Consider the following 23,248-nt stretch of genomic DNA (forward strand, 5'->3'; position numbering starts at 1 on the left):
TACTCCTTAATTATGCCCTCAGCTAACTATCATTAATTAAAGTTTATTTGTTCAAAAAGCTACACTTTAGTAGCTTCCCACGAAGAAAAACTATAAGGAAATATATTTCCTCCTTCTAAGTGTCTTCTAAACTGTCCTACAATTTGACTGACATACAATTTGAATCCTTCGTATAGTAACTAAAGCAGATGTTCAAAATATATCACAACATGACGGCATGTTACCTCATTAACCTTCACAGAAGCTTTGTGAGGTGAGTCCTTTTTAGGTGATGCATAGACTTTGAAGGTGAGCAGACTCAGGCTGGCTGGCCCCACAGACCTCTGAATTACCTGAAACACAGAAGCAATCTTAAGCCTTCTGTCAATGCAATAAACTGAATGTGCATAACGTGAGCACGTTTATAACGCCAGCAACTTCTGCCCTGGAAGGCGTATTGCACTTTATGAGAAACAGATGTATTCCTGAAGTTTCATCGAAGTCAGAAACTAAAAAATTTATACTCACGGACTTAAAATTTCAGGTCACCTTCACCTTAATTTCCAAGACAGTAGTCCCTAAGTTTTTCTACTCAGCCTGTCAAGTAAAATAAAAGATACGTACACAGACACGTGTGTGCACTTTTAAAAATAACAGAAATGCTATGAAATGATTTTAAAATTATAAAAGAGTCTTGATCTCTCCCACACACATACACATACCCCTCACCAACAACAGTGGAAGAGGTTTCTAATGATTTCAACTAGTGATTCACTAAACAGAGTAAAGATTATTTCTGTAATTCTAAAAACCAAACTTTCACAAGCTTTCTCTTTCCATTCCCATTCAGAGCTGGTCTCCCCCCATCTAAGTTCTCCAGCTCAGTATCTTTTCATGTCTTGCCCTCCCTCACTGGGTCACTCACACCCAGGGCTGCAAGGCAAAGCCAGTGTCTCCCAGGTATGCAGCCCCAGCCCAGAACTCCCTCCTGAGCTCCCAACACACTTATCCAATTACTCCTGGACATTTCTACTTTTCTACAAGCAATGTGCAAAATCAACTCATCAAGATCTTGTCTGGGCCTCCAAGTCCACACTTGGCCTGATGGGTGGGTGGGTGCTATGGCATCAAGTCAGAAGGCTTTATTTTCAGTAATACTCCCCGACCTTTACACAGCACTTGACCATGCAGCATCTTTACCCCAGACCTGCCCCTTCTTCCTCTACTTCCTCTCAGGCATGGTGCCACCACCCAACCAGACAACCTGGTCAGAAACTCTGAGGTCATATTCACCACCACCCGGTCCTATCGGTCAGTAAATCCTGTTAATTCTAACTGTTCAATAATCTCAATTCACTCTCTCCACTTTATCTCCTCCTGTACAATCTTTCTTTAGGCCCTCATTTCTTTTTTGGATTGTTTCCAGCAACATTCTAACAGCTCACCTGGCCTTCTGATGACTCGAATCACCATACCGCAAAAGAATGATCTTTCTAAACTGCAAATTGATTATCTTCTACCCTTATGTGAGATCCTCCATTATTATCTAGGACTTTTACGCAGGCCAAAGAACATCCATTATGATGCGACCCCAACCACCTTCTTTCACCTCATCTCTGCCACTCTGCCTTCTCCCACAGCACATAAATTCCCTAGATTTCTCCCCTGCTGTTGCTCAGCTTCCTGGGTTGACACATGCTGCTTGCTCTGCCTGGAATGTCCTATACATGCTTTGTCTTTCTGTACAACTGCCTAAGAGCAGGGAGATAAACTGCATTTTTCTTTTCTTTTCCTACTTATCCATTTATTTATGTCTACCAAGTTCTCCCTACCAGATTGGAAGACCTTTCACAATGCTGCCATGTCTTACTCTGTCTCCCTAATGCCCCTGCCTATGTCTAGCACAAAAGAAATGTTCAGTAACTGTTTACTGCCTGCATGAATGGATGGAAGAGAGGTGGAAAATAAATGAGTGGCTGACGTGTTCTAACTCTGTAGGCATGCTTTAGCATCACGGAAATCATATTACTGAGATATGCAATGCCTGTAATGTGAAAGACTAGGCTATTCCATACTAACAAAACATATAATGCTAAATAGAACATAACAAAATGTCTGTTGAAATGTACCCCTGGAGTTACACACAAAAGGGAAATTCCTACTTCAGAAGCAAATAAAGAACTGGAAGCTATTTAAAGGAGTGGTTATGACTTTAACTGGTTTAAAAATAATTAACATAACCTGAAGCAGTAAGTGTTCATCTTGAAAGGACTTAATTTCAAGGCAATATTGCTACAAATTTCTTTTGTTTCCAGGGTAAAGGTTAACCAGCTACTGCTGACAGTCAGTGTGGTCCCTCCTGGTACTCCAGGAGAGGGGCCTATTACGCTGCTGGTATCTGGAGGTGCCAATTCAGTGCTCTCTGCCCCCTGGGTCTATCCACAACCTACTGACAACACTGCTTTGAACTGGGGACTTTCCACTGAGCCAGCTAGCTCTTCTCTGGACTTTGATCCCCTTCCTTATCAGCAAGAGCTAATGCCTCACCCTTTCCCACTCCCCAACCAGCCCTGCAGCCCCCAACCATTTGGGGTTCATACTGCCCTCTACCTTCATCATTCTTTTTAAAAAGATTTTATTTATTTGAGAGAGAGAGAGTGCACACAAGCAGGCAGAGGGAGAGGGAGAAACATATTCGCTGCTGAGCAGGGTGCCCGATACAGGGTTCCATTCCAGGACCCTGGGATCATGACCCGAGCCGAAAGCAGAGGCTTACCTGACTGAGCCACACAGGCGCCCCTACCTTCATCCTTCTTTGATATAATGCCTTATGCTGACCTTTTAAATTCTCAATTCCTGCTTTCAATCCTTAATCCTATCTTCTCACATATTTCCTTTTTCATCTCTTAGCCTTCTGTTCTTTAATTCAGATTTCTACTTTTTCTGTTCCTTAGTGATTATTTTCACTTCCTTTCATCTTTTCTTTTCCATCTCAACTTACTCACTTTTTAAATGTAACATTTTATTAGACTCTTGATTACTTTCCCTTTATTTTTCCCTTTCATCCACTTTTCTAATTTTAATGTTAAGTAGAGCCTGGTCCTTTATTGCCCAAGTTGTTTTCTTCCTCTTCTCCTGTCAGTCTTCCGCCCCCTCCAAAGCTACCCCCACTCCCATTCCACAACAAGAACTGTGGCCACAAGGGCGGGAGCACCCAAGAAATGTCCCTCCTGCGGCTGCCCTTTCAGCTTCCCAAACGCTCTCAACAAATAAAGAAAAAATGACCCTCACCCCAGAAGACTTGAGAGATCTACAGATTAACACTCCCTAGGGCCAAAGCTCTCTCCACAGAGAGCACATAATTTACTCCAGGGTTTCTCAATCTCAGCAATATTAACACTTTGGCCTGCATCATTCTTTGATGTGAGGGCTGTCCTGTGCACTAGATGCTTCTTGACATCCCTGGCTTCTACCCACCGGATGCCAGTAGCATCCCTCCCAGTCATGACTCAACACCATGCCTCCACACACTGCCAAAGACTCCTGGGGAGGCATCTCTCCCACCTCACCCTGCACCGAGAACCACGGATTTGCCTAAATAAATATTATTTTCTGACATCTCTCACCAGCCAGACTTCAAGAAAATCGGTATGTTTTAAAATCCTGGGCCTCAGATCTAATACACAGTGACAGAAATTAAAATAGTCATGCCTGGGGGGGTGAAGCATTGGGAGGCGATGGACTTCCTGAGAAGGGGCACCAGGGAACTTTCTGGGATGGCAGAAATGATCCATACCTCGAATGGGGTATGGCTTACAGAAGGTGTATATACATTTGTTAAAACTCTAATTGTAATATCTGTACAACTTAACATCTGTGCATCTCATTGTTATGTAAACTGTATCTCAAAAAAATCCATGCACACCTAAACTGCATCAAGTTCATGCTAAAATATGAGTGGAAACTGGAGGCCAAAGGTGATCCCTAAGGAATCTGACTGTGGTAAGGAACCAGGTGCTATTGACCCGGTAACAGGTTCACAGGCAGACAAGCCCGACGCTGATGCGCTGCCCAACATCTCGGGTGGTTCACTTTTCTTTTTGGCATCAAATGCGGCTCCTCTTGGTAAGAGATTACCCCATCCTGCCTCAGCCAGACCAGATGTTATCACAAATGGGGATTCTGGAGGCTGGGCCCCTGCCAGGTGTTTATTGTAACTTGTGAGAGCTCATATTGAATATTCAGGCCAACCCATTTGATACCAGAATTTAAGAAGAGAAACGCTAATTAAATGGGCAGAGATCACCCCACAAAAGTGTAGGAGCAAAGTAGGAGTCAAAGAAGAACCTTCTTCAATCTTCTCTGTCCTCAAGGAAGGAAAAAACCCACTAATTTGGAAGTTAGATGTCTTGAAGAAAGATTTAACCAACTTCCACGGTCTGGATCACTAAATCACTCAAGCTCTGGCTTTATCAACCTTTTCTCCAATGGACACTTCTGTTGGGTTGCCTTGCGTGAGACTAGAACACAGAGGCATTCTCTCTCCATGAGGGGTCTTGACCCATTATGGTACAACCAGACTGCAAATGCCTCCTGGGAAGTGAGATCTTCCCTGCACCTTTCCTGATGAGAGGCTGGAACCTCTAGGATGTGCATACCCCTGGCCTGAGCACTCAGTGTCCCAAGTGACAGTCCTTGAGAATCTTTATTAGTGAGGTTCACTCTCTACCCAGGACAGAGGGCTTGGCTCAGAAAATGGGTACATATGCACCTTCCAAGACCTGAATAGACATGCTCTAGTTCAGATTTGGTAAGTTCGGCTCAATAGACCAAAGTCAAGCCCACTATGTTAAGAACTGCATCTTCAATGAGAGCTAAGCTATAGCTACAGAATAACTAGATTCAACAGTTTCGTGGCTTTAGATGCAGCCTACCCTCTGGAATGTATCCTTCTGCTTCTAGATGCCTCTCCTGGAACTCAGACAGTTGGGGGTCTCAAAGTAAGAAGCCCAATGTGGTGACTTGTAAGAGACCCTCAGTCACAGAGAAAACTAAAAGGGGACTCAGACAAAGGTGAGTTGGTGACGCCGAGCCTTGCAAACCTCAGGGGGAGTGCCAGCGAGCTCCCTGGCTCATGTGGCTAACCCTTCTTTCTGATTCTATTTCCTGATTCTATTCCCCAGCGAGGTATCTTTTTTTTTAATATTTTATTTATTTATTTGACAGAGAGACAGCCAGCGAGAGAGGGAACACAGCAGGGGAGTGGGAGAGGAAAGCAGGCCCCCAGCCGAGGAGCCCGATGTGGGACTCGATCCCGGAACGCCGGGATCACGCCCTGAGCCGAAGGCAGACGCTTAACGACTGCGCTACCCAGGCACCCCCCCCCCCCGCCCAGCGAGGTATCTTAAACTCTCCTTTATTAAGGTATATTCTCCAATTTAAACATTTGGATTCTTTGTCTTTCAACATTTGTTTTTACATAGCCCACAGAGGGTTTCATCATCAATGTAAACTGAGCACCAGGATTGGCAGGTAGTTGGATGAGGCCCTAAGAAGAAATGTCATGAATGGTGTAGGCCACCACCATCTTAAAGGATTTCTGCTTCTTACTCTCTCCAATGAAGGTCATCAAGGACTGATGAGAGCAAAACAGATCTGGCTAGGGAAGCAGGGTTACACATGATATAACAATAGAAGAGGTCGACTACAATTTTATTCCAAACCAAATTTATTGTATACCTACTCCATGTCAGGCACAGTGCTAAATATGCCACAACATTTAGCAAGACATGGTCCCTGCCCTTGTAGAGTTTCCAAGAAGCTGATGAGTTTACTCAAAAAGACTCAGGTCACAATTTAAAAAACAAAAAACACAAAACACACACACAAAAAAAAACAAAAAAAAATTGGGGCCTGAGATGGAGTTTAGCCTCAGCTCCAGCAGCAAAGGAGATTCTTGGACATACCCAAGATATGAACCTGTGAGGTCATAAACACTCAGCTCATAATGGGCACCCAGAAGGCTAAACTGTCCTTGTTTTGCAAATAAACACTGGCCCAGACTCTGTAGCTTCAGGATCACTTTCTGACTGTGTCCCAGTAAAACTGCCTTGAAGACAAATAAAAATCTCAAGCTAAATAAGCCAGAATCACTCAAGGATGCTCATGAATGGTAGGGCTCAGACCCTGACAACTTGATTTCTTTTTAAACTTTATGGAGAATCCAGTATATAGTCTTTCCCATCTGTAAGAAGGGTGACCCTTTATTCTTAAATATCTATTATCTTACTAGACCTTTCATTTAAAATATAAACTAGTTTCCTTTTGAATAAAATGTAAGCCTCACTTTACAAGCCTGCTACAGAACAGGTTTCAGAGTCACCTGAGGAGGTATTTTTTTGTTTGTTTGTTTGTTTTGGGAGCAGAGATTCCAACGCATTCCCCCACGGTGTCTGATTCAGTAAACCCTGGGGGGGGGGGCAAGAATCTATTCCCACAATCAGCCAAATTTAGAAAACCAGTATTCCACAAGCAGATGCTTGGGGAACAGTTATTCAACTTAGGTTTGTATAAACCTATAAAAAGTTTGTACATACTTTTAAAAACATTTCAGAGCATGAAATGAAAATTGCCCTACACATAAAAATAAACAGTGAATGGCCACCCACTAGAGAAGTTATGGGGTTTATTTCCATTCAAGAAAATCTTTCCCATCATAAACACAACACAACCAATACCCTCCACCCCTAATTCTCATTCTACCACCCGTCCTTCTATCTTCTATCCTTCTATCTTCCTTCACTGACAAACTTACTTTAAAAATAGACTATGGTTAGGAGGGAGAATAGTGGATATCCTTGGGGCACCTGGCTGGCTCAGAAGGAAGAGCATGTGACTCTTGATCTTGGGGTTGTAAGTTTGAGCCCTAGGCTGGGTGTAGAGATTACTTAAATATTTTTTTTTTAAGTGGAGGAGAGTCCAAGATGGTGGAGGAGTAGGACACCTTAATTCGCCTGGAGGAATTCAGCTAGATAGCTAACAAACCATTCTGAACACCTGCGAACTCAACTGGAGATCTAAGAAAAGAATAGCTGCAACTCTATGAACAGAAAAGTGACCACTTTCTGCAAGGGAGGAAGTGCGGAGAACAGAATCTGAGGTGATACACGGAAGACAGACCGCGGGGCGGGGGCGGGGGGGGGGGAGTCGCCGTCACCCAGCTACCGGCAAGTGACAGAGTGGCGGAGCACAAAATTGGAACTTTTAGAAGTCTGCTCCAGTGAGGGACATCGCTCTGGTGGCTAAGCTGGGGTGGGGGGGCTCGCTGGGATAGTGTGGTCTCAGGACCCTCGGGGTCACAGAAAGACTGAGGGTGCCCGAGTGTGGCAGAGCTCCCAGGTATCGGAGCGGGGAAGCCGGCTGCACAGTGAGCTGAGGAGGGGGCTCTCAGCTCGGGGTGGCCATAAGGCACCACTGGAGAGCAGGGGCCCAACAAGCGGCAGATCCGGGGAGACCCCCTCCCTCCCCCGGGAGGAGCAGCATGGGAGCGCAGGAGTCCGCTGGGTTTGGAGACTGCAAATGGGGTCTTGTACCAGAGATAGAAATGCTCGGTCACAGGCCGGGTGAGCGTGGAGTGCGGCTGGAGACCAGGGAGACAGGAGTGAGTGACTGCTTTTCTCTGAGGGCACAGGGAGGAGTGCCCCCCCTAGCTGAGAGCTCCGGCTTGGGGCAGGAGATTAGGAGGCCACTCTTTTCATTCTCATCCTCTAAAGCTGTGCTGAAAGCCTTCAGGGAACAAAAGCTACTGAGAGCAAACCAGAGCAGATTACTAGCCTGGCCCCCTGGCAAGGGTGGTGCAATTCTGCCCGGGGCAAAGACACTTGAGCATCAAAAGCAAGAGCCCCCCCCCCCAGAAGCTCAGTAAGAACAACCCGCCAACACCAAGTTTACCAATCAATGAGAACTCCAAAACTCCAGCGCTAGGGGAATACAGCACATAGCACTCATGGCTTTTTTTCCCGTGATTCTCTAGTCTTTCCACTTAAATTTTTAAAATTTTCTTTATTTACTTTTTAAAAAATTTTTCTTCTTTCCTTTTTCAACCAACTTATCTTACCAATTCCTTTTTAAAAATCTTTTTAATTTTCATTTTTATAGTCATATTCTATCCATAGCTTCATTGTATTTAACCTTATTTGTGTGTGTGCGTGTATATATATATATATATATATATATATAAGTATATATACGTGTGTGTATATATATATATACACACACATATATGTATATAAGTTTTTCTTTCTTTAAAATTTTGGGCCGTAATTTCTTTTTTTTTTTTTTAAAGATTTTATTTATTTATTCAACAGAGATAGAGACAGCCAGCGAGACAGGAAACACAAGCAGGGGGAGTGGGAGAGGAAGAAGCAGGCTCATAGCAGAAGAGCCTGATGTGGGGCTCGATCCCATAACGCCGGGATCACGCCCTGAGCCGAAGGCAGACGCTTAACCGCTGTGCCACCCAGGCGCCCCTGGGCCGTAATTTCTTTTAACAGACCAAAATACACCCAAAATCTGTGTATGGCTCTGTTCTATTCACCCACCTGATCATATTCTTTTTTTCCCCCTAGTTTCAGGTCTCTTCTGATTTGTTTAGTGTATATTTCTCTGAGGTCGTTGTTTCCCTTTTAGTATTTTGTTCCCTCATTCATCTATTCTTCTCTGGACAGAAAGACAAGATGGAAAAACTCACCTCAAAAAAGAGAAGAGGCAGTACTGACTGCCAGGGACCTAATCAATATGGACATAAGTAAGATGTCGGAACTAGAGGTCAGAATAACGATTATAAAGATACTAGCTGGGCTTGAAAAAAGCACAGAAGACACTAGAGAATCCCCTTCAGGAGAAATAAAAGAACTAAAATCTAACCAAGTCAAAATCAAAAAGGCCATTAATGAGATGTAATAAAAAATGGAGGCTCTAACTGCTAGGATAAATGAGGCAGAAGAGAGAATGGGTGATACAGAAGACCAAATGATGGAGAGTAAAGAAGCTGAGAAAAAGAGAGATAAACAACTACTGGATCACGAGGGGAGAGTTTGAGACATAAGTGGTACCACGAAGCAAAACCATATTAGAATAATTGGGATCTTAGAATAAGAAAGAGAGAGAGAGGCAGAAGGTATATGAGAGCAAATTATAGTGGAGAACTTCCCTAATTTGGGGAAGGGAACAGACATCAAAATCTAGGAGGCACAGAGAACCCCCCTCAAAATCAATAAAAATAGGTCAGTACCCCAACATCTAATAGTAAAATTTACAAATCTCAGAGACAAGGAGAAAATCCTGAAAGCAGCTCTGGACAAGAGGTCTGTAACCTACAAGGGTAGAAACATTAGATTGACAGCAGACCTATCTACAGAGACCTGGCAGGCCAGAAAGGACTGGCATGATATAGTCAGGGTACTAAATGAGAAAAATATGCAGCCAAGAATACTTTATCTAGCTAGGCTGTCATTGAAAATAGAAGGAGTGATAAAAGCTTCCAGGATAGGGGGCGCCTGGGTGGCATAGTGGTTGGGCGTCTGCCTTTGGCTCAGGGCGTGGTCCCGGCGTTCTGGGATCGAGCCCCACATCAGGCTCTTCCGCTGTGAGCCTGCTTCTTCCTCTCCCACTCCCCCTGCTTGTTCCCTCTCTCGCTGGCTGTCTCTATCTCTGTCAAATAAATAAATAAAATCTTTAAAAAAAAAAAAAAAAAGCTTCCAGGACAAACAGAAACTAAAAGAATTTGTGATCACCAAACCAACCCTACAAGAAATATTAAAAGGGGTCCTCTAAGCAAAGAGAGAGCCCAAAAGTAACATACACCAGAAAGGAACAAAGACAATATACAGTAACAGTCACCTTACAGGCAATACAATGGCACTAAATTAATATCTTTCAATAGTTACCCTGAATGTAAATGGGCTAAATGCCCCAATCAAAAGACACAGGGTATCAGACTGGATAAAAAAGCAAAACCCATCGAAAACCTGAACAGACCCATAACCAGCAAGGAAACTGAAGCAGTAATCAAAAATCTCCCAACAAACAAGAGCCCAGGGCCCGATGGCTTCCCAGGGGAAATCTACTAAACATTTAAGAAGAATTAATACCTATTCTTCTGGAACTGTTCCAAAAAATAGAAATGGAAGGAAAACTTGCAAACTCTTTTGATGACGCCAGCATTACCTTGATCCCAAAACCCGACAAAGACCCCACCAAAAAGGAGAATTACAGACCAATATCACTGATGAACATGGATGTAAAAATTCTTACCAAAATACTAGCCAATAGGATCCAACAGTACATTAAAAGGATTATGCACCATGACCAAGTGGGATTTATTCCTGGGCTGCAAGGTTGGTTCAACATCTGCAAATCAATCATTATGATACACTACATTAACAAAAGAAAGGACAAGAACCATATGACCCTCTCAATAGATGCAGAAAAAGCATTTGACAAAGTACAGCATTCTTTCTTGATTAAAACTTTTCACAGTGTAGGGATTTCATATCATAAATGCCATCTATGAAAAACCCACAGCGAATATCATTCTCAATGGGGAAAAACTGAGAACTTTTCCCTTAAGGTCAGTAACACGGCAAAGATGTCTATTATCACCACTGCTGTTCAACATAGTACTAGAAGTCCTAGCCTCAGCAATCAGACAACAAAAAGAAAGAAAAGGCATCCGAATCAGCAAAGAAGTCAAACTCTCAGTCTTTGCAGATGATATGATACTTTATGTGGAAAATCCAAAAGACCTACCCCCAAATTACTAGAACTCATACAGGAATTCAGTAAAGCCAAAGGATATAAAATCAATGCACAGAAATCAGTTGCATTTCTATACACCAACAAGGCAGAATTAAGAGAAATTAAGGAGTCAATCCCATTTACAATTGTACTCAAAACCATAAGATAAATAGGAATAAATCTAACCAAAGAGGCAAAGGTTCTGTACTCAGAAAACTACAGAAAACTCAAGAAAGAAATTGAGGAAAACAAAGAAATGGAAAAACTTTCCATGCTCATGGATTGGAAGAACAACTATTAAGGAGGGCACATGTTGTAAAGAGCACTGGGTGTTATACACAAATAATGAATCATGGAACACTATATCAAAAACTAATGATGTACTGTATGGTGACTAATATAACATAATTTTTTAAAAAAGAACAAATATTGTTAAAATGTCTATGCTATCTAGAGCAATCTACACATTCAACACAATCCCTATCAAAATACCATCAACTTTTTCCCAGAACTAGAACAAATAATCCTAAAATTGGTATGGAACTAGAAAAGACCTCGAATGACCAAAGGAATGTTGAAAAAAGAAAACCAAAGCTGGTGACGTCACAATTCTGGACTTCAAGCTCTATTACAAAGCTGTAATCATCAAGACAGTATGGTACTGGCACAAAAACACACATAGATCAATGGAACATAATACAGAACTCAGAAATGGACCCTCAACTCTATGGCCAACTAATCTTTGACAAAGTAGGAAAGAATATCCAATGGAAAAAAGACAGTCTCTTCAACAAATGGTGATGGGAAAATTGGACAGTAACATGCGGAAGAACGAAACCGGACTGCTTTTTTACAACATACACACAAATAAATTCAAAATGGATGAAAGACCTAAATGTGAAACAGGAATCCATCAAATCCTTGAGAACACAGGCGGCAACCTCTTTGACCTCTCGGCCGCAGCAACTTCTTGCTAGACATGTCTCCAAAGGCAAGGGAAACAAAGAGGAAAATGAACTCCTGGGACTTCATCAAGATAAAAGGCTTTTGCAGAGCCAAGGAAACGGTCAACAAAATCAAAAGACAACTGACAGAAAAGGAGAAGATATTTGCAAATGATATATCAGATAAAGAGCTAGTATCCAAAATCTATAAAGAACTTATCAAACTCAACACCCAAAGAACAAATAATCCAATCAACAAATGGGCAGAAGACATGAACAGACATTTCTCCAAAGAAGACATACAAATGGCCAATAGACACGTGAAAAAATACTCGACATCACTAGGCATCAGGGAAGTAACAAATCAAAACCACAATGAGACACCGCCTCACACCAGTCAGAATGGCTAAAATTAACAAGACAGGAAACGATAGGTGTTGGCAAGGATGTGGAGAAAAAAGAACACTCATGCACTGTTGGTGGGAATGTAGTTGGTGTAGCCACTCTGGAAAGCAGTATGGAGGTTCTTCAAAAAGTTGAAAATAGAGCTACCCTACGACCCAGCAATTGCACTCTTGGATATTTACCCCAAAGATACAAATGTAGTGACCTGAAGGGGCACCTACACCCCAATGTTTATAGCAGCAATGTCCACAACAGCGAAACTGTGGGAAGAGTCTGGATGTCCATCAACAGATGAACGGATAAAGATGTGGTATATAAATATACAATGGAATATTACCCAGCCATCAAAAAATGAAATCCTGCCATTTGCAATGATGTGGCTGGAACTAGAGGGTATTATGCTAAGTGAAATAAGTCAATCAGAGAAAGACAATTATCATATGACCTCACTGATATGCAGAATTTGAGAAACAAGGCAGAGGATCATAGGGGAAGAGCAGAAAAAATGAAACAAGATGAAACCAGAGAGGGAGACAAACCATAAGAGACTCTTAATCTCATGAAACAAACTGAGGGTTGCTGGAAGGGAGGAGGGTAGGAGGATGGGGTGGCTGGGTGATGGACACTTGGGAGGGTATGTGTTGTGGTGAGTGCTGTGTGTTGTGTAAGACTGATGACTCACAGACCTGTACCCCTGAAACAAATAATACATTACATGTTAATTAAAAAAAAGATAAAGGGAACTAAGAGGTACAAACTTCCAGTTATAAAATAAGTCATGGAGATGAAAAATACAGCGTAAGCAATATTGCCTATAATACTGTATAATGTTGTATGGTGATAGCTGGTGACTACACTTACTATAGTGAGCAATGAATAATGTATAGAATCGTTGAATCAATATGTTATACGCCTGAAACTAATAAAACATTGTATGTCAACTATACTTCAATAATAATAAAACTTCAGGTCAAGAAATAAAAATAAAAAAGAATAGTGGATACCCTTCACAAGCTGGGCAGTGAGCAGGACCATATGGGGTTCTAGAGTACTAGATATGCTAGTATGGTCAGTTTGTAAAAATTCGCTTGTGATCTGTGTACTTTTCTGTATGTGAGATTTCAACACAAAGTTAGAAAAATAGACTCTTGGGGCGCCTGGGTGGCTCAGTGGGTTAAATATCTGCCTTCGGCTCAGGTCATGTTCCCAGGGTCCTGGGACTGAGCCCATGTGGGGCTCCTTGCTCAGGGGGGAGCCTGCTTCTCCCTCTCCCTCTGCCGCTAACCCTGCTTGTGCTCTCTTGCTCTCTAATAAATACATTTTTTAAAAAAGAAAAATAGACTCTTACTTGCTTTCTCTACTTCATTCCCTCCTCCCTTCACTATTCAACGTACCTAAAATCATTCTTTCCAAGGCCACCAATGGCCTCCCAGGTACTAAACACCAATGGTCATCTGTCATCCTGGCTGCACCCCAAAACTGGTGACCCCTCCACCATCTTCATTCTCTCTCTTGCTTCAGTTGCCAAGATTCTACTCTAGCTCCATTGTACATGCTTTGTAGGGCACTCTTTCCCTTTCCTTTTGGGACTTATCTTCCTCTGCCCATTTCTTGAAAGTTGGTGAGTCAGAGTAGTCCTTAACCCTCTCCCCTTCTCATTCTGGAGCAACTTCATTTGAATCTAAGTCTTTGACTTCCACCCTATGCTACTGATGCCCAAATCAGTATTCCCAAACCCAGCCTCTCCCTAAGCCTCAGGCCTGCACTTGGAACTCCCCATGGACTTCTTCACTAAGCGTTTCAATTGCTACCTCATGATGAATTTCCTTTCTCCAAAACCCTGTTTCTCTCCATTTCCCTACCTTACTTAATGGCCCTACAAGCCTAACGAAGGACAACATCAAAGCAACTCTTTAATGAAACAATGAAAATAGACTTCAAAGACAGTCAGATGTGGTTGCTGCCTCCATCATCTAAAAAAGTGGAAAAATAATTACACCGCTTGTGATGAGTGCACTAACCGACAAAGGACCGGAGTAACACAGAAAAGAATAATGCACCACAACTGGAAATCCTGGGAAAGAACTGCAGGGAGAAGGCAGAATTAACAATCAAAAGTTTATGCATTTCTTTCTTTTGGCAGCCAACCAACAGACTGATGTTAAGACTTAGTGTCACTAGGACCAGCCTCTGTGAAGAGCAGTAACAAAAGAAACCAAGGTTTGGAACGTGAGCAATACTTTTGAAACACCACAATCTTTTCAGCTATACCCATGAGTGGGTACAGTCTCTAAACACAGCAAATACAGAGCCATAAACCATGGCTGAAGCTTTAATAATCTCAAAGCATTCTCAATCAAGAAGTTCCCTTTTAATATCAAGGTCAGATGGGTTTTGATGATAACATACTCAAAATTACTTGGTATCAAAAACTGCATAAATAACCTAATGCCTTAATTATTGCATTTTAGCTATTCTATAACTTAGCGGTCATATAATCTGTACATTAAAATGTGCAGCTGTTTCCAAAGTTATTACACAAGACCATTTTTATATCTATCACTGCGGAAAACAAGTGCATGTGGGGACATTTTTACAGTAAATGTCATTTAAAATTAGATATTCTCCTATTTATAGGAAATGAGGCATAATTATATATTTTTCCTCCAAATGTTACACTGGTTCTTTGATCTTTAGTCAACCTTTTCTGCAATAATTTCCATCTGAAAGCATTTTTCATTAAAAACAAAATGTTTTTAATCTGATTCTTTTCAGTTGTTTAAGAGATAAAAATCTGAAACGGATTGTTTAAAAAAAGGTCTGGAGCACCTGGGTGACTCATTCAGTGAAATGTCTACCTTTGGCTAAGGTCATAATCCCGGGGTCCTGGCATCAAGCCCCACATCGGGCTCCCTGCTCATCAAGGAACCTGCTTCTCCTCCTCCCCTGCCCCTCCCCCCACCCCACTCACCCTCTCTTTTTCTCAAATAAATAAAATCTTTAAAAAAAATTAAAAAGGTCTATGAAAACTGACAATACTTTTAAGGATATTCTTGTTCCAAAAAAAAAAAAAGAAGAAGAAGAAGAAGAACATAAAATGAAAAAATAAACTGTGTGAAAGAATTTAGGGTAAAACAAAATGATGAAAACAATCAACAATTTTGCCCAAGTCAGGCTACACTGCTGTCCTTAGCAATGTGTTGTACACTGAATTAAAAATAAAGAGAAACTAAATGAGTCCGTATTCGTGAAATATCAAAAAAAAGATGGCTTCCTGCCATAATGTGCATTCAGTACCATATCTACATTTTATAGAGCAATCCTTTCTCATCTGGAGTGCCACACACCAACTGGTAATCAAGGCTTTCTTTCTCTGAGAAGGGAGTTAGAGGGATACAGACAATGGGAACCTGAAAATTATCTTCACTGTACTGTTTTGACTTTTTAGAAGAACAGTTATTCAGTATTACTTATATACTATTTTTTTAAAAAATAGGTATAATCTCACCTCATATGCCTTAGGATGGCCACTATAAAAACCAGAAAATAGCAAGTGTTAGCAAGGACACAAGAGACAGTGGATCCCTTGTGCACTGCTGGTGGGATTGTGAAATGGTGCAACATCTAGGGAAAACAGTGTGGAAGTTCCTCAAAAAATTAAACATAGAATTACCATATGATCCAACAATTCCATGTCTGGGTATATATCCCAAAAAACTGAAAACAGGGTCTTGAGGATACACTCAAATTCACAGCAGCATTATTCACAATAGCCAAAAGGTGAAAGCAACCTGGCTGTCAAGGGCATTATGCTAAACAAAATAAACCAGTCACAAAAGACAAGTACCCGTATGAGTTCATTTATATGAGGCATCTAAAGTAGTCAAATTTCATAGAAACAGAGAGTGAAATGGTGGTTACCAGGGGCTGGAGAAGGAAGAAATGGGGAAAAGTTTAATGGATAGAGAGTTTCAATTTCCCAAGATAAAAAAGCTGTGGAGATTATCGTGCATCAATGTGAATATATTTAGCACTACTGAACTGTACATTTAAAAATGGCTAAGATGGTAAATTTTTTGTTATGTGTGGGGTTGTGTTTGTTTACTGCAATAAAAAAAAATGAAACTAAAAAAATGGTTAAGATGGTAAAAAAAAAAAAAAAAGAATGCAGCCAGAGAGAAACAGAAACAGTACACCTCCTCAAAAAGTTTCTTCTCTTCAAAGTAGTAACCTTGATAGATCAAATACGGAGTCAGAATTTACTGCAACTACTTATACAACAAATTAATAAAGGGAATTTACTTTTAATATGTGATCATATGGCTTCCATTTCTAAATGCTTTCAGATCAAATTTTAAGCCCGTAAGAAAAGCAGTCACAGTACATTTGAAATATAAGTGAGAAAAGCAGATTAGAAAATGGCATTGTTTAAAGGGTAGGGAGTTGTAAGGTTTCTGAAAATATGAAACTGAGGGTATGTGTAAGTGTGCCCACAAACAAGTCTGAAAAGATGTTAACCGTGGTTGTCTATAAAGGTGGGGGAATTAAGGGTGATTCTTTAGTATCTTCTGTATTTTCTAAAGTTTTTGCAACATACATTGATTCATTTTGTAATATGCAAAAAACAAAAGTGGCTGGCTCCTGAGTATATTTTAAAGAAATCTGCTGAAGTATGAAGGTAACTCCAAATGAAGAGGGGTAAAAATATTTTGATCTGTGAAGATATTTTTGCATAAATCTACTGATCAGTGACACCATGTCTTGGAAGAAATGTATTGACAAGATAATTAAATCTATCCTCTCAAAACGACCTTTCACAACAACGGAAACCACAATCCTCTCAGTCTGTTTCCTAGTAAATGGATTATGAAGTCAGTATTTTAAGAGTTCAGACTTTAACCTACAAATAGAAAAATGGTCTTCCAACTATGACAAATACAGAACTACTTTTTTAAGAGTCTATTTATGAGAGAGAGAGCAAGCGAGCACAGGAGAGCTCGAGCAGGGGGAGGGACAAAGGGCGGGGCAGGGGCAGAGGGCGAGAAAGCAGCAGACTCCCCGCTGAGTAGGGAGCCAGATGCAGGGCTAGATCCCAGGATCCCAGGATCATGACCTAAGCGGAAGGCAGACACTTAACCGAATGAGCCACCCAGGTGCCCCAATACAGAACTATTTTGTGGGAAACTCAATTCTGTAATTCTGCAGTAGAGTAACTGATATCTCCCAGGTCTTCCTTATCTACCATAAACAAACTGTGATCTAAAGAGATAAGGGGGGAAATGAGGCTATCTTCACATTTAACACTATCTCTGGCTTACATAAAGCCAACTTCTATTTTATCTTTGGAGGGCAGAATTCATCATAAAATTAGGTCAGCAAAGCAACTGTCTTTCACCTGTAACTGTTTCATAGTGTACTCTTAAAAAATAGTTATCAGTTTTTGTTAAATTCACAAAAAAAAAGTAATGAACTTGTCTGATAAACAGGAAGGAAACCTCAAGGCCAACGAGTGAGATTACTGTTCCTTCAGGCACATTTTGAGTCAGCTGGTTGGGCTGTACTGGCGTCACTGACTTAGAACACACATGACACATAATCTACCATGTTTCAAATTTATCTTGAACTTCCTCATTCAGACAGAAATTTACCACTGTTTACCTAAACTCGTATGTATATATTTCTCTCTCTTTTGGAATGGCACCCCAATATTCATTCAATCTTTTCTGAGTTCAGGGAATACAACGGGGGAAAAAATCAGAGGGGAACAATTTACTTCAAGAATTGTCTTTTAAACACTTCCATTTTTTTCAAGTAACTAAAAAAATCTACATTTTCTAAGAGGAAGAGCTATTTTGCCAAAGCAAAGTCTATCGAAACCCAGGTTTCATTTCCTAATAAACCACTGTGTTACAAAGAACACCAAACTCACTGATGACAACTGCCTTCAACCTCACATCAGTTATTCACAGCTTTTTCTTAAGGAAAAAAAATGGTAACATTTTTTTTAGGGAAAAAAGTGGCTGTGTAAGGCTCAATTCAGTTGATGACAATCCGGATTCATAATGAAAATCTCTGCAAAAATACGGAACAAAAACAAGAAAAGTCAATATTTGGACTATACACAGCAACTTCTAACAGTGCTCCCAAATGATTTGACTCCACAAACACGCTCAGGGTCAATATTTACCAAGTGAGGTAAGCAACCAACAGAGGATTCAGGAAACTTGTTGGAGTCCTCGTATCACTTGGTGTTTACTTACTCATTTGCCAGTTTAACCCATGTCATAACACAACACATGAATCAACACCTCTAATGGGCGAGGAAATTCATTTCAGCAAGCATAAAGAAAAACAATCTGTTATTTCACAAGGACTGACGTCTGTGGGATGGAGGAGAAAAGAAAAAGAAACCTTTACTATTTTCATATATCCTATTTAAAAAGACCAGTCAAACCTCAAGCTGTATTACAAAGCTATAATCACCAAGAGAGTATGGTACTGGCACAGAAACAGACACATAGATCAATGGAACAGACCAGAGAACCCAGAAATGGACCCTCAACTCTATGGTCAACTAATCTTTGACAAAGCAGGAACGAATATCCAATGGAAAAAAGACGGTCTCTTCAACAAATGGTGCTGGGAGAATTGGACAGCCACATGTGGAAGAATGAAACTGGACCACTTTCTTATACCATACACAAAAATAAACTCAAAATGGATGAAAAACCTAAATGTGAGACAGGAATCCACCAAAATCCTAGAGGGGAACACAGGCAGCAACCTCTGTGACCTCGGCCGCAGCTACTTCTTTGTAGACACATCTCTGGAGGCAAGGGAAACAAAAGCAAAAATGAACTATTGGGACTTCATCGGGATAAAAAGCTTTTGCACAGCAAAGGATACAATCATCAAAACCAAAAAACCACCAACAGAATGGGAGAAGATATTTGCAAATGTCTGATCACATAAAGAGCTAGTATCCAAAATCTATAAAGAACTTACCAAAATCAACACCCAAAAAATCCAGTCAAGAAACGAGCAGATGATACAAACAGACATTTCTCCAAAGAAGACATACAAATGGCCAACAGACATGTGAAAAAATGCTCGACATCACTCGGCATCAGGGAAATACAAATCAAAACCACAATAAGATACCACCTCGCACCTGTCAGAATGGCTACAATGAACAACTAGGAAATGAGAGATGTTGGCAAGGATGTGGAGAAAAGGGAACCCTCTTGCACTGTTGGTGGGAAGGCAAACTGGTGCAGCCACTCCGGAAAACTGTACAGAGGTTCCTCAAAAAGTTGAAAATAGAACTACCTTATGACCCAGCAATTGCACTACTAGGTATTTATCCAAAGCATACAAACATAGTGATTCAAAGGGCCATATGCACCCCAATGTTTATAGCAGCAATGTCCCCAATAGCCAAACTATGGAAAGAGCCCAGATGTCGTCCATTGACAGATGAATGGATAAAGACAATGTGGTATATATATACACAATGGAATATTACTCAGCCATCAGAAAGAACAAAATCTTACCATTTGCAAGGATGGATGGAACTAGAGAGTATTATGCTAAGTGAAATAAGTCAGTCAGAGAAAGATAAATACCATATGATTTCACTCATATGTGGAATTTAAGAAACAAAAAAGATGAACAAAGGTGAAGGGAAGAAAAATAAAACAAGATGAAAACAGAGAGGGAGGCAAACCATAAAAGACTTAACTCTAGGGAACAAACGGAGGGTTGCTGGAGGGAAGGTGGACAGAGGGATACGGTACCTGGGTGATGGGCACGAAGGAGGGCACTTGACGGAATGAGTACTAGGTGTTATACGCAACTGATGAATCCCTAAATTCTACCCCTTAAACTAATAATACAGTATATGTTAACTAAATTGAGTTTAAATTAAAAATTTAAAAATTTAAAAAAATTAACAAAAATAAAAAGACTGGTCAAATGAATGAATAGATAGTTCTAAAAAAAGAAACCACTGGATATCCCTCCCAACCAGACCTATTAACACACACTTGTGAATCTATCTCTAGCTCCCACGAAGGGCTCCTCATCCTCACCCAACCAAACAAAGACATGCTTAAGTTGGAGCCAGTGTAAGCTTTGAATAAAGCACACTGAGTTGTTTCAAAGAATCAGAAAGAAGTAGGAAGACAAAGGGTAACTGTATTTAAAGTGCCTTTACAACAATATTCATTCAAAATACAACTGTACTATCTATAATGCTATTATCATAAAAATACAGCTTAATATTCAAAGTTATAGGCTCTCAGCATATTGAAAACTCTCCAACCCTTGCTCTAAATTCTTGCTTCTACCACTTTTAGTATACAACAAACAGTTTTAAAACCCACTTCATTAAGAAATTGGCACTGTTCAAAGTTTTCTAAAAGAACTGGCATGAGACCATGCAGAAATTAGGGAAAACTCAAAGTGAAAAACAAGTAACTTCTAAATTCTAAGATTTATCTTCAGACTGAGATTTTTTTTCCCCTGAAAATATCTACATGAACTTTCATGTTGTATGCACTAATCATAAAATTTCACTTAAGCATTCCTGGGGAAAAACAACTCTTTTTAAACTTTCATTTCAAAAATCTTTTGACACTTTCCTATCATATTATAAATAAGTCAACTGTCGAGTTTGGGAAACAGATACGTTTCTTTGCTATAGAGATGTCTTATGCATCTAATTACTTGCAGTAATTTTAAATGTACCATACAAACAATTATCAAAGCTCATTTTTTAGCCTCTAAAAACTTCCAGTCCAGCCTAGAAAAGACAGAAGTGTCAAGCACACATACATATAGATCCTCTAATCATGAAAGTCTACAAATACACGTAGGCCTCACAGGATAATGAATTCATTTATCGTAAATATCTAGTCGATTCCGTTTGTCTCTGCTCCCCATTCTTTTAAGGTACAATTCAGCTACATCTTCCATCTCCTCTTCCAGTGTTAGCTGGAAGGCCAATAGCACTTTAGGTGGAACAGTGTTACGGTGTCCTGAGAAGAATTCATTTCTCATATAGAAGTGAATTTATCCAAGTTTCATCTATTTGTGACAGTCCTCCGTGCTACCTGACACTCTAGATCACTTCGGGAGACAGATACGATGCAGAAGGATAGAAAATAGCTTACATTCATACAGCGCTTCAGAGTTTACGGTTCTTCCCCCGTTATCGTATTTGAACCTCTCAACAATCCTGTGCCAAATGGAGGGCCATATTACTGGGCCCCCAGTACCTTGATAAGGAGACTCTGAGAAATTAAGAAACCTCATTAAACTTGCTCAGCCGGAAACCAAAAACACTATCAACTGAACCTGAGCTTGTGCTTTCTGACATCATCCAGTGGGGCTGGGCAGTTTTTCTTCTTTGTGATCCACCACCCAACATCTTCGAAGGGTAAAAAAGGAAAAAAATCCAATTAATCTTGCACATAAATATGTATTTATGTGAGTAAATATGTATGCATATATACATATATGATGAATATATACACATAGTAAATATATATGTGTATGTATAAGTATACACATTCACTATAATTTCTCAAGTTCTTTGGAGATGCTTAAATTGTAGGGGAGAAATCTTTATCATCTTTGCCATTTAAAATAATATTCAAGTAAAATAAAGTTACAGCACTTCTTTTGCAATTTACTGGTGATTTTCCTTTTCCATTTAGCAGTGTTATTCTCCCCTCAGTTTGTACTAGTGATATACTGTTTATGGTAAGAAAATTAATTTCAGAAAGTAAGATAGGCAATAAAGTCATTACATCAAGACCAAACAGCCACAAAGAGTATGTGAGGCAATAATGCCTTATAGCCAAGGACACGGTCACCTCAGGCTCCTGTGAGCAGGGAGCTTTGAGTGCAGGTCATATCTCTGTCCTTCAGGAAGTAACGAAGGAACTGTCAGAGTTTCCAGGAGGCCAAGTTCTCTCCCTCAAGACCCCCATCTCCAACCCACCTGTCTCTTGAAAACGCCATACTCTTGGGTTTCATGTCAACTGATCACCACATGATAATGTCCACAGATACTTCAAGGAGGCCAATCTGTTCAAAATCAAATGCTGATCTCCCTCCCCCAAACCCATCTCAGCCTTCTTCCACTTTCCCATCTCACTGAATAGTTCCAACAGCCCCTCGATTTTCCAAGCTAAAAGCCTGGGCCGCATCCTTAAATTCTTCTCCCTCCTCTGCCACAGCAACAACTAAATTTTGAAATTAAAAAATACTTTTGGAAAGCCCCAAGACTGTGCACCGCCATCACACTACCATAGCAGCCTCCTACAAGAAGCCAACTGAAAGTAACAGCTCATGTTTACCAAGCCCTTACTTGATACCAAGCACTGTGCGAAGCTTTGGGTCTGAGTTAATTTAACCCACACAAAAATTTGAGGCTTGGTGCTAGTCTTATCCTTGTTTTACAGAGGAATTTGAGTATCTTGCCCACGGGAACACAGTGAAGCCTAAGGTCTTAACACAGCGCTGAATTCTTCTGTGTCCTTGCATCTGCTTTTCTGCTCTGCTTGGAAGGCCCTTCCAATCGTGTCAGCCCAGCTTCAGAGGTCAGCGCAAGCATGTTCTCCTCTACAAAGTCTCCTGATGCCCCCTGCTGGTGGTCATTCCTCTAAGTCTAGTTCTCAAGGTGGGCTACATAGTCTACAAACTTAGATGCTCACATCCCATCCTAAAGATTCTGACAGCATTGGCCTGGGTGCAGCCTGGGCAGCAGGACTTGCTCCCTAGGTGATTCTAATGTGTAGCCAAAGTTGAGACCCATCGGTCTATACTTCCCACAACTCTTTTACATCAGAGCACTTACCACGCTGCATTGGAATGGGCTGTTTCTGCGCCACTACCCTGAAGTTTCAGTCACCTGGGGAGCGGGGGTTCAAAACCAGAGGTTCCTGGACTTCACTTAAATAGGGAATCAGACCCATGGTCAGGGCCCTGGAAAATGCCTTTCGAATAATTCTGGCGTGCGGCCAAATCTGGGGAACTAGGACTTTTTACTTGTACCCGCAAGGGTGTAGCACAGTGCTCAGTCATAGCTGGACTATGATAAACATTTGTGTAATGAA

At 40.8% G+C, this 23,248-nt stretch overlaps 1 protein-coding gene across 9 annotated transcripts in view; it reads right to left on the reverse strand.

The window, feature by feature from the left end:
- APOO (apolipoprotein O) overlaps positions 1–23,248 on the reverse strand; it is a 59,924-nt gene that overhangs the window by 32,213 nt on the left and 4,463 nt on the right. For 8 of the 9 annotated variants that reach the window (XR_002144290.2, XR_004622385.1, XM_034649408.1 and 5 more), the window contains one exon: positions 225–332. Coding sequence is in view for 7 of the 9 variants with exons in the window: in XM_034649408.1 (XP_034505299.1) it covers positions 225–332 (108 nt within the window). In the remaining 2 variants the exon portion in view is untranslated. Of the gene's footprint in view, positions 1–224; positions 333–10,293; positions 10,349–23,248 lie in introns of those variants that run through there. The other variant, XM_034649405.1, reaches the window with a different exon arrangement.

The sequence above is a fragment of the Ailuropoda melanoleuca genome, chromosome X (genome assembly GCF_002007445.2).
Source record: "Ailuropoda melanoleuca isolate Jingjing chromosome X, ASM200744v2, whole genome shotgun sequence".
Taxonomy (NCBI): Eukaryota; Metazoa; Chordata; class Mammalia; order Carnivora; family Ursidae; genus Ailuropoda; species Ailuropoda melanoleuca.